Source organism: Mirounga angustirostris, unplaced genomic scaffold, assembly GCF_029215605.1.
Source record: "Mirounga angustirostris isolate CCGP_5_RB_7025 unplaced genomic scaffold, mMirAng1.0.hap1 SCAF_7, whole genome shotgun sequence".
Classification (NCBI taxonomy): domain Eukaryota; kingdom Metazoa; phylum Chordata; class Mammalia; order Carnivora; family Phocidae; genus Mirounga; species Mirounga angustirostris.
In genome coordinates, this window is record NW_026991715.1 from 146,246,810 (window position 1) to 146,265,162 (window position 18,353).

The 18,353-nt window shown below is 49.4% G+C and overlaps 2 protein-coding genes across 6 annotated transcripts in view; one reads left to right on the forward strand and one right to left on the reverse strand.

Annotated features, from left to right (window-relative positions):
- Positions 1 to 3,826: 3,826 nt before the first annotated feature.
- CCT5 (chaperonin containing TCP1 subunit 5) lies at positions 3,827 to 17,119 on the reverse strand. Of its 2 annotated transcripts, none has more exons than XM_045863565.2 (11): positions 16,903 to 17,119; positions 14,014 to 14,074; positions 13,329 to 13,493; positions 11,688 to 11,886; positions 9,918 to 10,110; positions 9,688 to 9,837; positions 7,318 to 7,437; positions 6,467 to 6,652; positions 5,714 to 5,851; positions 5,095 to 5,275; positions 3,827 to 4,105 (listed from the first exon to the last, which is right to left on the reverse strand). In XM_045863565.2, the coding sequence occupies exons 1-11, from the start codon at positions 17,005 to 17,007 to the stop codon at positions 3,978 to 3,980; spliced, it is 1,626 nt and encodes a 541-aa protein (XP_045719521.1). In that variant the 5' UTR covers positions 17,008 to 17,119; the 3' UTR covers positions 3,827 to 3,977. The 2 variants fall into 2 exon arrangements, with proteins under 2 accessions (XP_045719521.1, XP_064452935.1); XM_064596865.1 differs by lacking the exon at positions 16,903 to 17,119 and adding an exon at positions 16,361 to 16,421.
- Positions 17,120 to 17,465: 346 nt separating this feature from the next.
- The window catches only part of ATPSCKMT (ATP synthase c subunit lysine N-methyltransferase), a 130,330-nt gene continuing 129,442 nt past the window's right edge, over positions 17,466 to 18,353 (forward strand). For all 4 annotated transcript variants that reach the window (XM_064596866.1, XM_045863573.2, XM_064596867.1 and 1 more), the window contains exon 1: positions 17,466 to 17,512. In XM_064596866.1, coding sequence (XP_064452936.1) covers positions 17,497 to 17,512 — 16 coding nt within the window. In that variant the 5' untranslated portion in view covers positions 17,466 to 17,496. The remainder of the gene's footprint in view (positions 17,513 to 18,353) is intronic.

An 18,353-nucleotide genomic window follows, 5' to 3' on the forward strand; every position in this document is an offset into this window, starting at 1 on the left:
CAGCCCCATGCCAGGCACTCAGCGGCCACACGTGGCCTGGGGAAGCCATGTTGGGCAGAGCCAGTCTGTGCCAGGAAAGACTCTTCGTTCTTCTCGCTGCGCCTTGCTGACTTTCCATGAACCCTAGGCTGGACAGTGGTCACTCCCACTGGCCCTTCTGAGTCTGCAGATCCAGAAAGGCCACCTGGCTCCCCTCCCACCCAGGCCTAGGCCCTGCAGGATGTGCCCTCCATCAGGTGGGGGCATGGGGAGGGTGTTTCCGCTTGGCTCCTGGGCTGTTCACCCCCCGGGTGCCATGGCCAACTTGGAACCATTTCCCATCAACCCTGGGCTTCCGAGAGGGAAACCCACGCACTTCTATTCCGGAAGACAGGAACGAGAAGGGTCCCTGTGGCGTCAAGGATCCACAGCCACTCCTTCGTTTCTTCCATGGCTGGGCTTGTGGAGTCTCGCATGACTGATGGTTTTAGTTCTGTGAGGGCGGAGGGGTGACAAGATGGGTCCCTCTGGAGAGGGAGAGAAGAAGGGAGCGGTGATGTGGGCCTCACCCAGGCAGGGATATGGGGAAGAGAGGAGGGATTCCAGAGCAGTTAGAAGAGTCCTGGGAGGACACAGTGAACCGTCTGAGGCCTGCTTAGAGATGATGCAGGTTAGGGAGAGAAGCAGGGCTCTGGGGAAGTTTGGTTTGAGTCCTGTCTGGAAGATCAGGTTTTACTGGGCTGCAAATACCCCAGCTAACAGTGGCTGAGAGAATAACACTGGAGTCTCTCCCACAACACTCCTAATTGGGTCCCAGAGGGGTTCAGGGCCCTGCTGATGTCAGGACATGGGTGGGTGCCTGCCGTTCTGGGCCCTGGCCATGGGCATGGCTGTAGACCTCCTGCTCACAGAACACCAGCCAGGGCAGGAGGGGAGGCCAGTGGCTCTAGTTTTGTTAGGGAGGGAACTCTTTCCCAAGACTACCCCCCACCCCCCACCCCAATCTGGGACTCCCAGCCTCCAGTGGGAACACTGGAGAACAGTGAGAGCAATGTTTAAGCCACGGTCTATGGTATTTTTGTTCTAGGAGCCTGAACTAAGACGGTTATCTACTTAAAGTTTCAGGCTCACTGTATCATTCTTGAGAAGTGTAACCAGTTCAACGTCCTTTCGAGTAACACTGGTGTTCGGTGGTAAGGGGGCTAGATCGGCTGGCCCAACCACCGTGCCTGCCACAAGGATGCGCTCTCCACGCTTTGTCACAGAACGACAGGAAGCTGCGCGCTCTGGGCTGGGAGCTCAGGGTTCCGTGTTCCCATTGCTTCAGCAAGGCCCTCCTCCTTCAGGGAGAGGGGCTTTTTCTTCTTGTGTGGTGCCTGTCACATGTAACACACTAGCTCTCAGCCCTTCCAGAAGCAACTGTACTTGTGAGTGGTTGCCTGTCATTGAAGAGCAGGCCATTTAGCAAACACTGAGTAAACCCAGCCAGTGTCGGAGTTGGGAGCCAGCAGGAAAGTGCTGTCCTGGTCCGGTGTGGGAATCTGGCCTGGGGGCCCGTGCCTTGAGTCACTCTTGGTGTGCACAGATGACAGTCGGCTGGGGCGCAGGGCACCGGGGCTGACCCTGCACTTGGTGAGCAGGCTCTCTGGGACCCGTTTGGCGGTCGGTATTAGGAAAGCTGGCCCGGCAGGAAGGCACCACGTTTGCAAAGTCTCAAGTGTCAGGTGCAGACTTCACAGCTGAAGGCAGCCCAGCAAGTCCCCCTAGCACCCCCGGGGGTCGTGGGTCCCAGTCTCAGCTTGAAGACTCTGGATCTTCTCCATTTGACAGAGACTGGTTTCTTTTGCCCAGTGTCCTAAGGCCTCATTACAGAGCACGGAAGTATTTTGCATTAATGATGGAAAAAAAGGGACACATAACATGTCCCGAAATTTGTTAACTGGAAAGTACAAAAGGTCACGTGTTACCCTGAAGAGGTCCTCACACAAAGCGAAATCAGGTTTGTGAAACGTCTTTATAGGTTTTCCTCTTTGTAGCCTTATTGTTTCTCTCAGCCCCAAACCTGCCAGGACCGTGTGTGAGGCCCAGGTCGGGAGGGAGGAGTGGTTTAGTGGCTCTTCTCAGGCGATCCCGGACCGCTCCAGGGAGACTGGTCCAAAGCAAGCAGCTGCGCTGTCTGCAGGCTGGAATCAGTGCGTTGTGTGGGTCTGTCTGCCGTGACCCCAGACCCGGAACCCAGTAGCACAGACGTCAGGTGGGTCTGTCTGATGTGACCGCAGACCCGGAACCCAGTAGCACAGATTGTAATAATTCTGCAGCACGATACGGTTTAAAATGAAATACACACCAGGTTCTACATGCAGTAGGGTGTTTTTTTTTTTTTTTTTAAAGATTTTATTTATTTATTTGAGAGAGAGAGAATGAGAGACAGAGAGCACAAGAGGGAAGAGGGTCAGAGGGAGAAGCAGACCCCCCGCCGAGCAGGGAGCCCGATGCGGGACTCGATCCCGGGACTCCAGGATCATGACCTGAGCCGAAGGCAGTCGCTCAACCAACTGAGCCACCCAGGCGCCCGGGTGTTTTTTTTTTTTTAAGATGTCATCTATTCATCTGATAGCGTGTTCATGCGAGCACAAGTTGGGGTGAGGGGCAGAGGGAGAAGCAGACTCCAAGCTGAGTGTGGAGCCTGACGTGGGGCTCGATCCCAGGACCCTGAGATCATGACTTGAGCCGAAGGCAGATGCGTAAGCGACTGAACCACCCAGGTGCCCGTGTTCAGCTTTCAGAACAGGACCGTCTAGTCCACAACATACTGCTAGGAATACCAGCATGCACTCCTAAGCCTGTAGTCTCCTTGCTTCGCCAAACCACCAACGCAGCCTGAGAAGAAACGATGATCCAACAGGACTGATCAGCATCTGGGTTCACAGAAGGTAACTCTGAGTCACTGAAGTCAGCGTAGACTGCAACAATTCACTTCATAATTCTGGTTATGGGACTAGTCCCATCAGGATTCCTCTCCCACTGGTGGCACGTAAGTAAACATCCTGATTCTCCAGAAAATGGAATCTAGAGAACCAGACACGGGGCGAAACAGCATGGGGAGGAGGGGCCCCTGGGAGTCAGAGCGCCTGGGTTTTTCCCGGCTCTACTGCTCACTGGCCAGGGGGTGAGAGCAGCACTCAGTCTAGCTCGGACTCTCAGAACAAGGCCTGGGCCACGTTAGCCACTGTCCCTTTAGGAAGGAGACACCGGTCTACCCGTGCATGGTAACGAGACCTTTCCTTCCATTCAACCCATTCTAACCTCCACACATCCTGTCCTGGGGAAAGGAAACCCCAGTGGGGCGCTCAACGAGCCTTCTAAGTTCCTGCAGGTGGTGCAGGAGTCTGGGCCCACGTGGTCTCCTCTGCGCACATGCTGGCCTGTTTGGGGAAGGGCAGGGCCAGGGCAACGCGATGCCCAGGAGCCTACGTGAAGTCTTACCCTGCGCTCGCTATGCGGCTCTCAGCTAGGAGCACTCAGGACACCTTGCAATCTCGTGGTTTCCCACACTCCTCTCTGACGGGTCTCTACATCTATTGAGAGGTGCAGCACTGAAATACATTTCACAGGATCAAGCCCACAATCCACTGAATCTTGAGAACAAACTCAATGTTTGAAGTACCTACAGATAAATAAAGGATTTACTCAAACCCCTTCATTAAGGCAGCATCTGACTGGTACGGTTGGTGTTTCTTGAAGAGAAGACAGCAGTGGTTTAAAGAGGGCTCTTTAATGGAACAAACACGAAAGCCTGCGAGACAGCACCCCACGACCGAGCGTCTTCGAACAAGTACAACCACGGTTACCAAACAGCTACTTTTATTTATCATAATAGCATCCACAGTGTCTGGAAAAGGACACAGTAATAAATAACTGCAGGCGCATCACGAGACATCCCTTTATTCGGTCACAGCAGTGGGTCTTACTACTACATTTTATTCTCAAGTTTTTCCTCATTCTTCAGATTCTCCAGGCTTCCGGATGTCATCAATCTTCAAAATCATTCTAACCATTTGTGTTGCAAGAGAGATCTGTTGCTTTTTGCCAATCAAAGTTTCTATGACATGCTGCTGCTTCATATCTGAAAAACACAGAGATTATCCTAAATATATTCCGTATTAATAACTTGTTCTCATTTACAGAATCACAGTAAAACTTAAATACAAATCGGGAAGAAGCCCACAGTCCCAGTTACACTTCCGGAGGAACAGGACTTCGTTCTCCCGAGGACACTCTGGAACTTGAACCTGGGTGCCCGAAAGCTGGGGGTGGAGGGGACCTCTCTCCAATGACAAGCTCAAGTGCTGGGCGACCAGCTAAAACCTTTCAGAGACATCTCGCCCCACAAAGTATTCACTAATAACATAATTGAGTAAGCCCAAAGTAAGTGAAAAAATCGGACTATACCTGAAATGTAAAATAATTCCAAGAAAGGCCTAAAAATTACATAAATGTCAACAGAACCAGGCCTTCAAGTTAAAAACAAATTCAAGTATTTGACAAGGAGCTGCTCTTCTTAAGATCTGCTGGCTGCGAACAGGACAACCACAGCACAGCTGTCGTTCTAAGTAAAAGCACAAGCCCTCGGGTTCTGTGGCTGGGGAGGGCTGCAGAACTCGGCACGGCCCCGCTAGCACCAAGTCATGAGTTCCGACAAGCTTCCGCTAGGTCACCCTTCAAACCCCAGCAGCTACGGTACTGGAATCGCGGACACAGCCCCAGAATAAACGGAGACCAAAAAGACAATTTCAGAGCTGCTTCCCAGGACACCCAGATCCTACCTGTGTGAAGAAGAAACGTGGGAACAATTTTCTAAAACCAGAAATGGAAGTCATCTTTGGTAGAAAAACAGCACATTATACTTTACGGCTATTAAGATGAGTGCTATGTTGCTAGGACTAGCAGTCTCAGCAACTCCTAAGGTAATCAAACGAAACTTTCCAAAATTCGGGACCTGAATATCTCAAGTGTGTAAGTATTTAAGATACGATGATCTCACACTGTGCACCCAGCATGAAATCACTCGATTTCAACCCGACGCAGCCCCTCCAAGTCGCCACCGCTCCTCACCATTTGTACCCTTGTGCGAACAGTCAATTCCCAGAGCGGGGTTCATCTCCTTCACTTGTCTGGCTCGGACTTCGGTCATAGTCTGGATGGGATTCATGCCGCTGTTTTCAGAGAGAGCCATGGGGATGACCTCCAGCGCATCGGCAAAAGCGCGCATGGCATACTGCTCCAAGGTTGGGCACTGGAAGGGGACAGGGTGACGGTTAGCATGCTTGGTAGAAACAAAAAAACCAGCCAGCAATTTGGAAACGTAACTAAATCGCATACTTCGAAAACCTAACTCATGAAGAATTCTAAGAATAGGCGCTCTTATTTTTAATCTACCAGAATACGTAAATGTCACCACGGGGGTAGGAAAAGGTATACACGTGAGAGAAGTCTCAAATCAGCTCTTACTACTTTATATTTTTAGTTATGATATTCATTTAACTCTGAGCTTCAAATAACATTACAAGACTGGAGAGTGACCGTCAAGGCGGGAATGCCGGGTTTTGGACACCTGCACCTAACGTGTGGGTGAGAATCACAGACCAGACGCTGGTTACCCACGGCTACAATGCTTTGTTCACAGCACCCCCGCTGTGCCCACTGGGGTCCAGAAACCCCGCATGGGCTCTACCTTGTCGGCCTCCTGGCTCACTGCCAGAGCACAAGCGATCTCAGCGGCGCCTCCTCCGTACACCACACGGTTATCGCGGATGAGGTTCCGGATGACACACAGAGCATCGTGAAGGGATCGTTTCGCTTCCTCGATGATCTACGGAAAAAGACAGTTTTGCCTAAATTACTGTTATCACCATGTACCTGTTTTAGAGCCAGCTACCTGGCACCTCTGATTTAATCTAGGGGTTTGCTGGGTACTGGAAATACTAACTCCCCTATTAGAACTCTCTAGGTTAAGAACAAATGGAGAGAACACACGAGAACGTTCGTTGCCAGATGGTTTCTACCTTTACCCTCCCTTTCCTCCCTGTAATGTAGTTACAACCAGGCAGAGGCAGCCAGCGACTCATTCTGGGACCCATGAGGAGCAAGGGAAGGGGTCAAACAATCCAAAACTGACCAAGAAAAACCTCATGAGTCTAACTGATCAGGATGCACTAAATATTTATTCTGAGAGAAGGGAGAGAATACCGGTGGTTATTTACTTGGGTCCCCTACTTTCACTTAAGCAACTCCAAGGCCAGTGTGCCTTGTAGAATTAACAACGGAACATGGTCTTTGATAATTTTACATCACGGTAAGTCACGATTTCTTGAGGAAAATGATTGTTTAAAAAATAGCAATTATATCTCAGTTAAATACATGACAGGCAAAGCCAAACCATATACCAAAAGCAGAAAAAATGCAGGATAAGTAAGTGGATTCTTACCATCTTATTTCCTCCTCTGATAAAAATGGTCACAGCTCTGGAGTTCTTACACTGCTCGATGACCAGCATTTTGTCCTTAGTGGTCCCAAAGGAGATCTCTTTTACAAGACCAGCAAAGCCCAGCTTCTCAGAGGTAAGCTCTGAGAACCGCGGAACGATGCGGCCTCCCGTCGCGATGGCGATCAGCTGGGTGGGGTAGTCAGGAGGAGGAGAGAGACGACTCTGGTGAGCACTGAACTTCCTAAATCAGATCACAGATGAGCCAAGCTCCATCTAGGACTACCCTGTGCACCCAAGTGCTAACCCACACTAGCCCAAAAGGTCAAGGTCAACCCAAAAAGCCGTGTCAATCAGCGTGGTTTGAAGGGCTGGTGTCTTGGTCGGGCCCCATCACCCTGCACACACTCCCCATAGCTCCTGACCGCCTCTCCCGACCAGATCGAGCTCTGAGCAGTGGCCCCTCTCCACGCCCTGGCCGCAGTGAGGACCAGAGGCTGTGCGTCCGGGCACAGACCACATGTGGGATGGCCGTCAGCATGTGGCTGACACGGAAGTGGCTAAGACAGGGCTTCCTGCCTCAGAGACCCAAGCGGGATGACAGATGGAAAGCATTTCTAAAAACCACAGAACACTAGAACTACACAGCTCTGCTGTTCTTTATGACAATATACATTTTTTATAAATAAAAAAAGATTCCAGCACTTTTCTCTCTCCCAGCTCCCCCTCCCCTAATCTACAGAGCTTTGGCACAATGTGGTTACTAAAGGCAAATACTATCAAAGCAACCCCAAGACACACAGGCATCTTAAGCTCACCCCCTGAGTTCCAAGTCTTCACACGGAGCGTCCTACCTCTATTTCAGGTCCTCCTACCCAGCGAACCGCAGGTAGGTTATTCTGAAGAAGTAAATGATTCGCTTCATCGTCGAAGCCCCACTGGCAAATAGCTAGGTTAGCTCCTGTTTCTTTAATCTGGGGAAAAAAAAATGCCACAGTCACGTCAGTGTTCCTTGTGCTCGAAGAAAGACGGGATACACAGTGGGATGTGCATTGAAACAAAGCAGAGAGAAGGAAGGAAACACCCAGGTGTCTTACTTTCTGTCAGGCCCAAATTCCAAACAACAAACAGGTATCAATAGAAATCACCCCATTTTTTTAAAAAAATAATTATTTATTTGAGAGACAGAAACAGAGCTTGCAAGTGCATGCGTAGCGGAGGGACAGAGGGAGAGGGAGAATCCCAAGGGACTCTGAGCTGAGTGCAGAGCCCGACACTGGGCTTGATCCCATGACCCTGAGATCATGACCTCAGCTGCAATAAGCAGCTGGACGCTCAGCTGACTGAACCACCCAGGCACCCCTGGAATCACCTCAGTTTGTAAACTATGCTTTAAGTGTTGGTAATTCACGCTGAACCCCACCACCACAGTGAAATATAACAAAGACGTGTCAACAAGGGTTAGCACTGCCCCAGGACCTGGGGGACAGCTGCCTCGCCACAAATATCCGTAAGGCAAGTTCATGCATTACGTGTCTAACAGAAATAGCATCTTTGACACACATTTCTCTCTACCTGCTTTTCTCACTTGGGTGCACTACCCTCTGTGGATCAGCAGGCTAATTTAGAGGCCCACAGAGGTGATCCTGCCTCCCACCCCTGCAAATGGCTGAGCCACTTGTCCTGGGAAGGCAGCAATGACCAGAACCGTCCTGTGTATCCCGCCCTCGGTGGTCACCTGTGGTTGCTGGGCCGCCTAACACCCACTCTGTCTGCACCTAAACCTCTTGAACCTTACACCACACCAGCTCTCTTTTATTCCATGACCCTCTGGAACTCAAGTCTGTTAACAGCCCACCAATTCTTGAGAACTCCTTCTGGCACATTCCTGCTGTGAACAAACCCTGGCTGTCCCCTGAAGCCAACCTGCCTCAGTATCTCCTCAAACGGCTAGTTTTCCCTCCCATGTGCTCAAAATAGGAGGGGTCCTTCTTGGTCCCCTCAACTGAGGATAACATTCCTCTCTCTGTGCACAACTCTCATTCTGTAGTATGTTAGCATCTAGTCCCATCACATTCCTGGCAACCCACCCATCTACCAACACCATTCAGCCAACTCCCCTGGCCTCTCAGTTCCTGCCCCCTTTTCGCCCAGTGCACCTCAGCTGGCATTTCCACGGCAGTCTCATAGCCCAGATAATGGGTTTTAATTTACAAACTCCTGCCAGCATGCTCCCACCTCTCAGCCTTGCTGTTGCCTGCACATGCCAACCATGTTCCTGCCTCAGGGCCTTTGCATATGCTGCCCACGACCACCTTACCCTCAGCCTGGAATGCTCTTCACCCAGATACATAGCTTTCTCACTTTGCTTAGGTCTCTGGTCACATGTCACCGCCTTAAGGAGACTTTCTCTGACCGGTGTCCTTCACGGAGCCACTACCCACTTTCCCCTTACTCTGCGCCTCAAGAGCAAGAACTCTGCTCTGTTCCCCACTGTATCTCAGGTACATACACCAGTGTCTGGTATATGGTGGGCAGAGACACAGATCACGCGGGAGTAAACGAATCCAACTACTCCTGTGAAGACAGACGTCAAGATGGCTCTGGTCTGTCTGTCGTGGTAAGTGATGCTCATGGAGTGCTGATGCTGTAAATTCTGAAGGAGCCAGTCAGGGTTATGCACACGTAAAATATTATTAACAGCCAGAGAAAAAGGGTTAAGGTGTTGTATAAGCCAAGACCTGGAATTACAATTAGTTACGTTCTAGTTTAATTCCAGTTATTCAGTAACTCTTTCCTCTACAAGTTATATTTAGACGTTTTGAACACCTGCTAAGTTAAATAACAAAGTTGTCCAAACCTTGAACGTACTGGCTTAGGTGTCCAGGAAAGCAAGCACTGTATAATCAGGAGCACAGCTCAAAATAAGCAAGCCAACTCTTTCAAGTACTCCACACGTTACCATTTTAAGACAAGATCAGCTTTCTTTCCTCTTTAAGCCTTTCTGGGCCCTGTGCCCACTTTGATTTCTTCTCACTGAACTTTTACAATTTAAAAGCGAAATAACGTGGCTCATACTGTTAACACGTTATGTGGAACCACACAACGGAGCATCCAGACATTTCAGGTGAGCGCCATGTGTTATTTATCACGTACAAATCTATAGCTAATTAACCGTATTCTTCGAGAGTCTGAATTTTACTAACAATTACAGTGAGACTTACTTGCTGAATCATCTCTTCGAACTTCTCTTTTTCGTATTTCTGAAGGGCTTTATAATCTTCAACAGAAGTCACATCCAGCTTATGCTTGGTCTTTGGTTTTGGTGGTTCAAATGGACACGTAAGGATTGCAATCTTAGCATTTTCTACTTGCTATGGGGAGAGAGAAAACCCTTAAGCTGGTGGATTTAAGAGCGGAAAAAAGCGTCCGAATCTGAAAGGCACAGACTTACTTTTGGCATCTGCGGGTGACTGAAATCCTTGTCCACGATCACGCCCTTGATGAGTTTAGTATCCTCCAGCCGCCCGCCCACTTTGCCCTCCACCTTGATGAGCTCGAAGTCCACGTCTTGGCGCTGCATGTCCGCTACGGTGAGGACGGCATTCACGGCGATCTCGGCCATCTGCCGGTGACAGCTGTTAACCCTGAGGACAACCCCAAACAAACCTTTCACGTTCACAGACAACTACTGTAACCAAAGCACGACACGTGACACAACGTGGTTACTCCGGCGTATTTTGTAAAACCAGTGACGTTCGGAGTCCGTAGCCAGCAGGGCCACCATAACCTGCACTTTCAACAGCCTGGGGTGGGGCTTCCTCACCTGGGCTCCACAGACCCCAAAGAAAACCATACCTGGGACGGGGCAAGAAAGGACACCTTGTCTAAAGGAGGTGTGGCACTTAGTAAAAAGTGAGAGGACTTGACATGGCTGCTACCTTTGCAGGAACTTCCACCAACATCAGTTACGGATTGGGGGGGTGGGGGGCAGAAGTGGTATCTTTTTGGAAACCTTTGAAACCTCTGAACAGATTGCTCAATAAATTTACTTTTGGTTCTGGAAAAACTGCACCCAAACTTAGTACTTGAAACAGTGCCTGAAATCTTGAGTCATTTTGGAGAGAAGATAACCATGAAGCCGTGTTATTAGAGGATCTATGGTATTTTGCTTTATGCTGAATATATCTCGCCACTATTGGTTGTTTTGCACATCTTCTGCGCTAAAGATCTATGATTTTATGAAGACCTGCAAACACAGCAAGGTCAACTTACAAAGCCATGACAATATGAGGTTTGTGCATTTTGACTAAGGGTAACATCTGCCTTCCAGGAGGATAGTACTGTACTTGGGACAGAGACCATCCCTCTAGCCAGTGAGGCTCAGCACCTGGACACCAGGGGGCACCTAGCACAGCACCACCGTAGAGCCTTTCCCTGGGGGTAGAGGGAGCAACAATTTCTCTTGTACCCCCCCGACATCCGAGTCAAGACTCTGCCTTCCTTTTTGCCGAAACTACCACACACACGTTAGAAATTAAAACATTTCTCACACTGATCTTGATTCAAAATAACCAGTGTAATAAAGCACCTCAGGCTAGATTTTTATGCTTCATCATGGCAAGAGCCAGTAAATATTATTGTTCAAATAAGTATGTCCCTTGGCTGAGGCTGCTTTCAGTCTCCGGGGGCGGGACCTGTGTCTCTGAGCCCCCAAGACGTGGCAGCAGGCCTGGTAAATAGCAGGCATTATGAAAACATTGAAAACGCCCAGTGTAAGTCAATTTTAAGACTGTCCCTTCTTACTGAATTAAAATTCTGGACCAGTAACTTGCTTGTTGAATAAATAAAAGTGGAGCCCCTCCCCCTAAATGAGCAAAGCAATGGTGCAAGTGTTTTGAAAATTAACATTCCCCAAGCAGGACCATTTTCTGCTCAATTTCTAACACAGCCTATCCTGCTAAATTAAAGAACAGCATCTCTTACAAATACTGCAGAGAGGATTTAATCCCCAAGCCTGGAACTTCAGTTTCCAACCAGAACAGATGCATGTGGCTATACCTGCATTACAAACAAAGCAAACCAAAGTAACAAAAACAAGAACGCAGCACACAGGATCAGGAGGAGGCTGCTAGCGGCCATCAGAAAGGTGGTCTTTAGCAACAGGCACACCCATGCTGCTTTCTCTGCAAGCGCCAACGGCAGCGCTCTACCGTAAACGTACACTTTGGAGCCCAGCGTGGTCTTTGCGGTCTGAATCAGCGGCTCAGTGTCCTTTATGTCGACGAGGACACTATCGCTGATCTTGTCCAGGTGCTCGATAGCGATGCGGGCAGCCTGTTCATAGCCGTCGGCGATCCTGATCGGGTGAATGCCGCGGTCCAGCAGCTGCTCGGCTTCCTCCAGCAGGGCGCCAGCCAGGACTGCAGACAGGACAGTGCACAACCAGATCAGGAAAACGCGAATGCTTATATGATCACTACCAATCAGATGGGCTACCCTAGAAGTAGTAAGGTTCTGGAATTAACGTAAAAGTATCTTGGAGGTAGAGGTTTATTTTTTTTGTAAGACAACCTCTGGTTTTGCTTTTAGCAAAAACCTGACAGTTCCTCCCCCTCTTATAAATGGTGTTAGCTCTCAGTGATGGACAGAATGTAACTGAAGAACATACCCTGAAAACATTTTTTATAAGGGCAAAAACCTCTTGTGCTTCCCGAGCCAAGAATTTCTTTTCTTTTAGAATTTATTTTATTCGAAGATTTTATTTATTTATTTGAGAGCGAGTGAGAGAGAGATAGATCACAAGCAGGGGGCAGGGGTAGAGGGAGAAGACTCCCCACCGAGCAGGAAGGGGATCATGAGCCCAAGGCACCCAGGTGACCCAGAATTTTTTTATTTTTAAGTAATCTCTACACCCAACATGGGCCTCTAACTTACAACCCCGAGATCAAGAGTTGCCTGCTCTACCAAGTGAGCCAGCCAAGTGCCCCTTCCAGGCCAGGGATTTCTATTCAGTAAAATTTGCTGGGCGATAAGAGGATTTAAGAACTTACGACTTATCCTCCCCACCATCTTCCCTCCCCCTTGTTTTAGCGTCACAAAGAGGAAGAATATTGTTTGTTTTAATACTGCCACACTCCAAGCATATCCATAATAGTGCTTGGTACCCAATAAATATTTGTTCAATAAATGAATTCAAATCTCATCTGCAGAAAAGGTTAACATTAAAACAATTCTTTCCATCTTCCACCTTCCCCAACTTTTTAAGTATTTCAGACCTTCAGGAAAAGTACAAAAATAGTAAAATGAATAGTTTACTAACACCATTTTGTCACATTTGTTTTCTCTACGAAGGCACACATGTAATTCTGTTCAACTACGTGACAATTAGTTGCAAAAATCGTAATATGTCACCCCTAAGTATCTGAGCATCCAGCTCCAAATACAAGGGCATTCTCCTATAGCACTATAATGTAACTGTCATGCTCAGGAAACTTAACGGGGTGCTACTCTGCAATGCGCAATCCACAAATCCTTCCATGTACCCCAAACATCCCTCACAGTTAAACAAAACAAAAACAAAGAAAACAAAAAAGCACCCACATCCAATCAAGAGTTATGCATTACAGCTGCGTGCCATTTCGCTTTGGCTCCCTTGATTTAGAACAGTTTTTGAATGCTCCCCCAACCCCTTCTTGTTCTTCCAGGAAAAGGACTTTTGGGCCTTATATTAAGCCATGTCCTTCAACCTGGATTTGCATGACGGTCTCCTCACAATCTGAATCAGAGTAAACATTCTTGGCAGGTGTGTGTCATTTTAATACTTCTGGAACAGGGCGTTAGAAAGACTATTTTGCTTTCTTACCAACCACCCCCGTGGTCCCATCTCCAATTTCATCATCCTGTGATTTGGACAGCTCCACCATCAGCTTGGCAATCTGGTGATCGACGTCCATCATGCTTAAAATGGTGGCACCGTCATTTGTCACTGTCACGTCGCCATCCTTGTCCACCATCATTTTATCAAGTCCTAGAAAGATGGCAATGTTTATAACGGCATTAGGCAAAAGAACAGAAACAAAATCTGTACCAAAAGTTCTAAAAAAAAAAAATTAGTCTCTTGACCCAATTCCTACTTACAGAACTTATTATAAAACTTTAACATACATAAAAGAATATCTACATGCAAACATCCTTTTAGGTTGGCGAATACAAAGCAAGACGCTGGAAGCAATCTAAAGGGCTAAAGCCAGAGAAATGGGAGGAAAAAAAAGGAGCATCACTAAATGTCGTATTAATCATAAAAAGGGACAACTACGATGTGGAAAATGCTAATGAAATGATATGAAAAGGGAGAAAAAAACCCTGACGTAAAACCATATGCACCTATGATCGTGAACATGTTGAAAGCCCGGAATACACAAAACAAGTTTGTTAGTGGTGGGGACCTAGGATGCCACCTGCCCCACGTCCCAACTTTATAAAAGGGTTGTATCAACTGTCTATAATTGATAACATTCGTCAAAAAACACAGAATGGTAGTCTCTTACCATTTGGTCCAAGTGATGTTCTCATTGTATTTGCTACAGCCTTTGCCGCCATGATATGAGACTGAAAAATGAAACAAACAGAAAAAAACAAATGTTCAAGGGGTGCCTGGGTGGCTCAGTGGTTAAGCGTCTGCCTTCGGCTCAGGTCATGACCCCAGGGCCCTGGGATCAAGGCCCGCTCAGCGGGGAGCTGCTTCTCCCTCTCCCATTCCCCCTGCTTGTGTTCCCTCTGTTGCTGTCTGTCAAATAAATAAATAATATCTTAAAAACAGGAAAGAAACATACAAAATAAGCTCCTTTAAAAAAAATGAAACAAAAACACAAACATTCAAGTTATGTATTTTAATGGTTAAAAGCACACAACTAATGATTATAAAATCTACTTCTAGTTTCTGTTCTCTAGAAGCTTTCACATTTAAGTGGCAACACGCAAATCTAAGTAAGTGTGGTAACCTTTACAACCACCAGCTTTAGTAGACCATTCTCATGTAAAAGCAGCAGAACCTAGTGCTTTAACTCAGCACATCTACGAGGCAGGTTCTCCTACCTGCCCCATTCTACAGCTGAGAGCGTGGGCAGTCTGGCCGGGCAGGCCATGGAAGACCACTTTGCAATGCTAACCTCATACGAAGAGTCCAGATGCACATGTACAGCACCTTGAACTATCACACTACGGTGTACTGCAGAAATGTACCCTTCTCTTCCATGGTCGGGCCAGTACATGGCCTACATGTGAAAAATCACCCTTGTCATGTGCCAAGAGTATCAATAAAGTAATGGAAACTTGCAAGCATCCCTTCCTGTTTGCGCCACAACCAGGCTCATTTTCCCTCCACATGTTCCTTTGCTCCCAGTCTCGCTGTCACCAACCTAACCTGGATCCACAGCACCCTACAGAAATCCAGGGTCTCTTATGTACTCCTACCCTTTAGATTCATCTGACATCCAGCTAACCCATCCATTTTTCTCAAACATGCCATTTGCCAGTCCGCAAACCTTAAATGACTCCCTAGTGCCTCAACACTGAAGTCTGAAAGCTTCAGCGTTTTCTTTAATGCGCTCCGCAACCTGAGAGCTACTTTCCCTTCCAGTGACGCTAGTCCCTGCTTGTTCCCCAAATATGTCCTCTGTTCCTTGAAGCAGTACGGCGCAGAGAAGCTGCTCTGCTCATCAAAATCCCAACTTTCAAAGCAGTTCAAATGCCCATGTTCTGTGAAGCCTTCCCGGTCACTCCATCCGGCAGGTAGGAAAACAGAAACTTCATAGGATCTGTGAAAATGCTGGTCATTAAAATACACATTGAAGGATTTGTCTGTGTAACGGAATTTTTAAAGGATCATCATCACAGATAAGCAGTTCTTAACCAGGGATGATTTTGTCCCTCAGGAGACATCTGGCAAGGCCTGCAGACATCTTTGGTTGTAACAAATGGGGTGGGGGCTGCTACTGGCATGGACGGAGTAGGTAAAGGCCTGGATGCTGCTCAACGTCCTGTACGGGACAGGCCCGCAAACAAAGAACGATCAGGCTCCCCAAATATTAAAATGCCAAAGCTGAGAACTCTGGCTTTAGACCATCGGTTCTGGGGTCAGCCAGAGGTGTGCTTGAATCCTGGCCCCTTTCTTCACTGACAAGCTGCGCCACCTCCCTGAACCATGGTCCCTCCTGAAGTGACCCCACGTAACCCTCATCCTCAGCCTGAGGGAGGTGTACTACCCCCACTGAGAAACGAGGTTCGGAGACGCTGTGCAAACAGTGACGACTGTGTGGCTTCTTCACTTGTTTAAAATACAAAGACGCCAAGTGAACCGAGACACCTCAGCCCTGGAGATGCGATCTCACTTTTAACAAACCCTAAAAAAGTCCGTGTCCTCTCAAAGCTTCCACTGCATTTTGTCAACATCTGTGTTCGGATGACTTTCTCACCTGGACTCCTGCTCCTGGTTTAACTCCTCTGGTCCCTCCTGTCCCCTTTCGTCCACCAGACCCAACTTCCTCAAGTACAGTTCTACCCGAACTGCGGTTCTGCTCAAAACCCCCTTACTGGCTCCCCGCCCTCCCAGGGTTTAGCATCTTGACTGCGAGGCACTGAAGCTTCCACCTTCAGGGAGCTGCTGTTGACTCGAACGAGACTGGGCTCCATCGAAAACCACACTGCTCTTTCCCTCCGCAGTGCGCCATGCGTCTTCCCGCCCAGCTTTTCGCCTTTGCTGTCCCCTCCCCCCCAAGTGCTACCTCTGCCACATTCAGGACAGTGACCCCATCTCTGGTCAAAAGCCACCCTCCACCGTTTATCCGCATCCACACGCTGCCTCGTATTCCTTGCATCATGGTCATGGGTGCCCACCTTCCACTCTGGCGGTGGTATTTTCTTCTCTAAGGGCACACGGTTTTCGTTTTCACGACACCACATCCACCATCACGCCAGGTATAAAGGTGCTGACAAATTAAATACTTCGTAAACGACCAAACCTCTAAGAAGTGACAAAGAAAGGGAGCCTCATCCTTTGGGGCTGTGGCTTGTTCCCCGGCCAGGTGACCAGAGAATACCCCCCCCGCCTCTTCCCGATGGGAACACCGTACGAACGACCAGGGGCCGGAGAAGCCGTCGGAGGCGGGCTCGCAGCCTAGGCACTGAACTGCCCCACCCAACGCTACGGGCGCCAGCAGCTCCACCCCAAACCCCAAACCCCAAACCCCAAACCGGGATTAAAGGCTTCTACGCCGGCCTCGCCCCAGCTCAAGGAGCGGGGTGCAGGCCGGAGACGAGACGGGGTCCCCGACCTTTCCGGGGAGCACATGGCGGAACCGCTCCCAGGCGTGCGCAGGCGCAGAGCCACGGGCTTTGGCCACCCCCTCTCATGCCACCGCCAGCGTCCGTCCTGTTACCTTGAGAGCCTCAAGTCCCATAAGACGAGATTTGCGATCCTGATCCTTGATGATGAGGAAAGGGCGCCCATATTCATCGAAGGCGAGGGTCCCGACCGACGCCATGGTGCAGCAGCAGTGGTTACTTTCCCCCAACCGGTGGACACCGCGCCGGAAGCGAGAACACGCCTTCCGCTCGCGGGAGGACGCAAGAGTGCGCGCATGCGCAGTCCGGGACGCGTGAGACTTATTTTTCACCCGAGACTAGTTTGACGCCAGACAGTACCTTCTGGAATCAGAAGCCTTAGGAAACTTCTATCATCCGGGAAGCTGTGGGGGAGGGTGAAGTTCGAAGACACGGACGGGAAGTTAAAACCCACGAGCCAAGAGTAGATGGGAACTCATTTGCCAGAGCTGTACAATGGGGAGTTTCTGGGTAGTGGGTCCCCGACGAGGAACTCGTTTACTTGCAGCATTACTTTCTCCTTCCGTCCCACCCCCGCGCCGAGAAGATGGTAGAGCCCACTTCCGGACTTCCACCCTTTCCCCTCTCCCCGCCTCCGCCCCCTCCCCCCGCCCGCCCGCCCGCCTCAAGCCGCAGCGGGAAGTCTCGCGATGGAGGGAGGAGGCGGTGAGCCGGCGGGGGTGGAGGGCGGCGGGGTGGCGGGCGCGGGCCGCGTGTGGGGCTGGCGCCTGTTGGGCGTTGCGAGCTCCCGGTCGGCCGGGCAGGAGTGGGAGCCCCCGGTGCACGGGGCGCGGGCCGCTCGCTGGTACCGGCATTTAGCTGCCGGGGCGGTTCCGAGCACTTTGGGGCGAGTAACTCACGGGGTCTGCCTCGCGGTGTTCTGAGCTGTGAGCTGGAGGCACACTGGGTGGGAGTCTTGTAACGCGGCCGCTGACTAGCTGGGTCCTCGGGAAGTGACTCACCGGCTTTGTTCCGCCGTTACCTTGCCTGCAAAAACGTTAGTAGTGACGAGAGCATCTGCCTTGCGCAGCTCCTGCAAGGATGCGGGGAGAACAGTGCCTGGCCCTTAGCAAGTTCTGTTTAAGTGTTTGTTGAAGACATCCCCATTTTGCACAAATAGTCCAGTAACTTGAGCATACAGCTCGTAGGAAGCAAGGTTGCACAGCCCAGCGCAAAGGGTCCCACTCTTAATTCTATCTTGAGAGTACTCTGTCCTCTAAATCCCTCCTGCAGCGTTTGCTTAAGGGCACTGGTCATGACCTAATACTTTATAGGCTTAAATTCGGCCATAGAAAGTGATAAAATACAGTTGATCCTTAAACAATGTGGGGGCTAGGGGTGCCCGCGCAGTCTAAACTTGTAAAGTCAGACCTCCCGTGCAGGCGAAAATGCATGTATAACTGACCCCCCCCCCCCAAAAAAACCTTCGCTAATATGTTGTTGGGAAGCCAGTTACCATATTTTGTTATATGTATTACATACTGTATGCTTACAGTAAAGTAAGCTG

Coding starts and splice junctions, on each gene's coding strand:
- CCT5 (XM_045863565.2), bottom strand. CDS start 17,007: ATGGCGTCGGTCGGGACCCTCGCCTTCGATGAATATGGGCGCCCTTTC. Junction 13,494..14,013: donor AACATCACTTGGACCAAATG/GTAAGAGACTAC, acceptor CCATCTTTCTAG/GACTTGATAAAATGATGGTG. Junction 5,852..6,466: donor TCAGAGGAGGAAATAAGATG/GTAAGAATCCAC, acceptor CTTTTTCCGTAG/ATCATCGAGGAAGCGAAACG.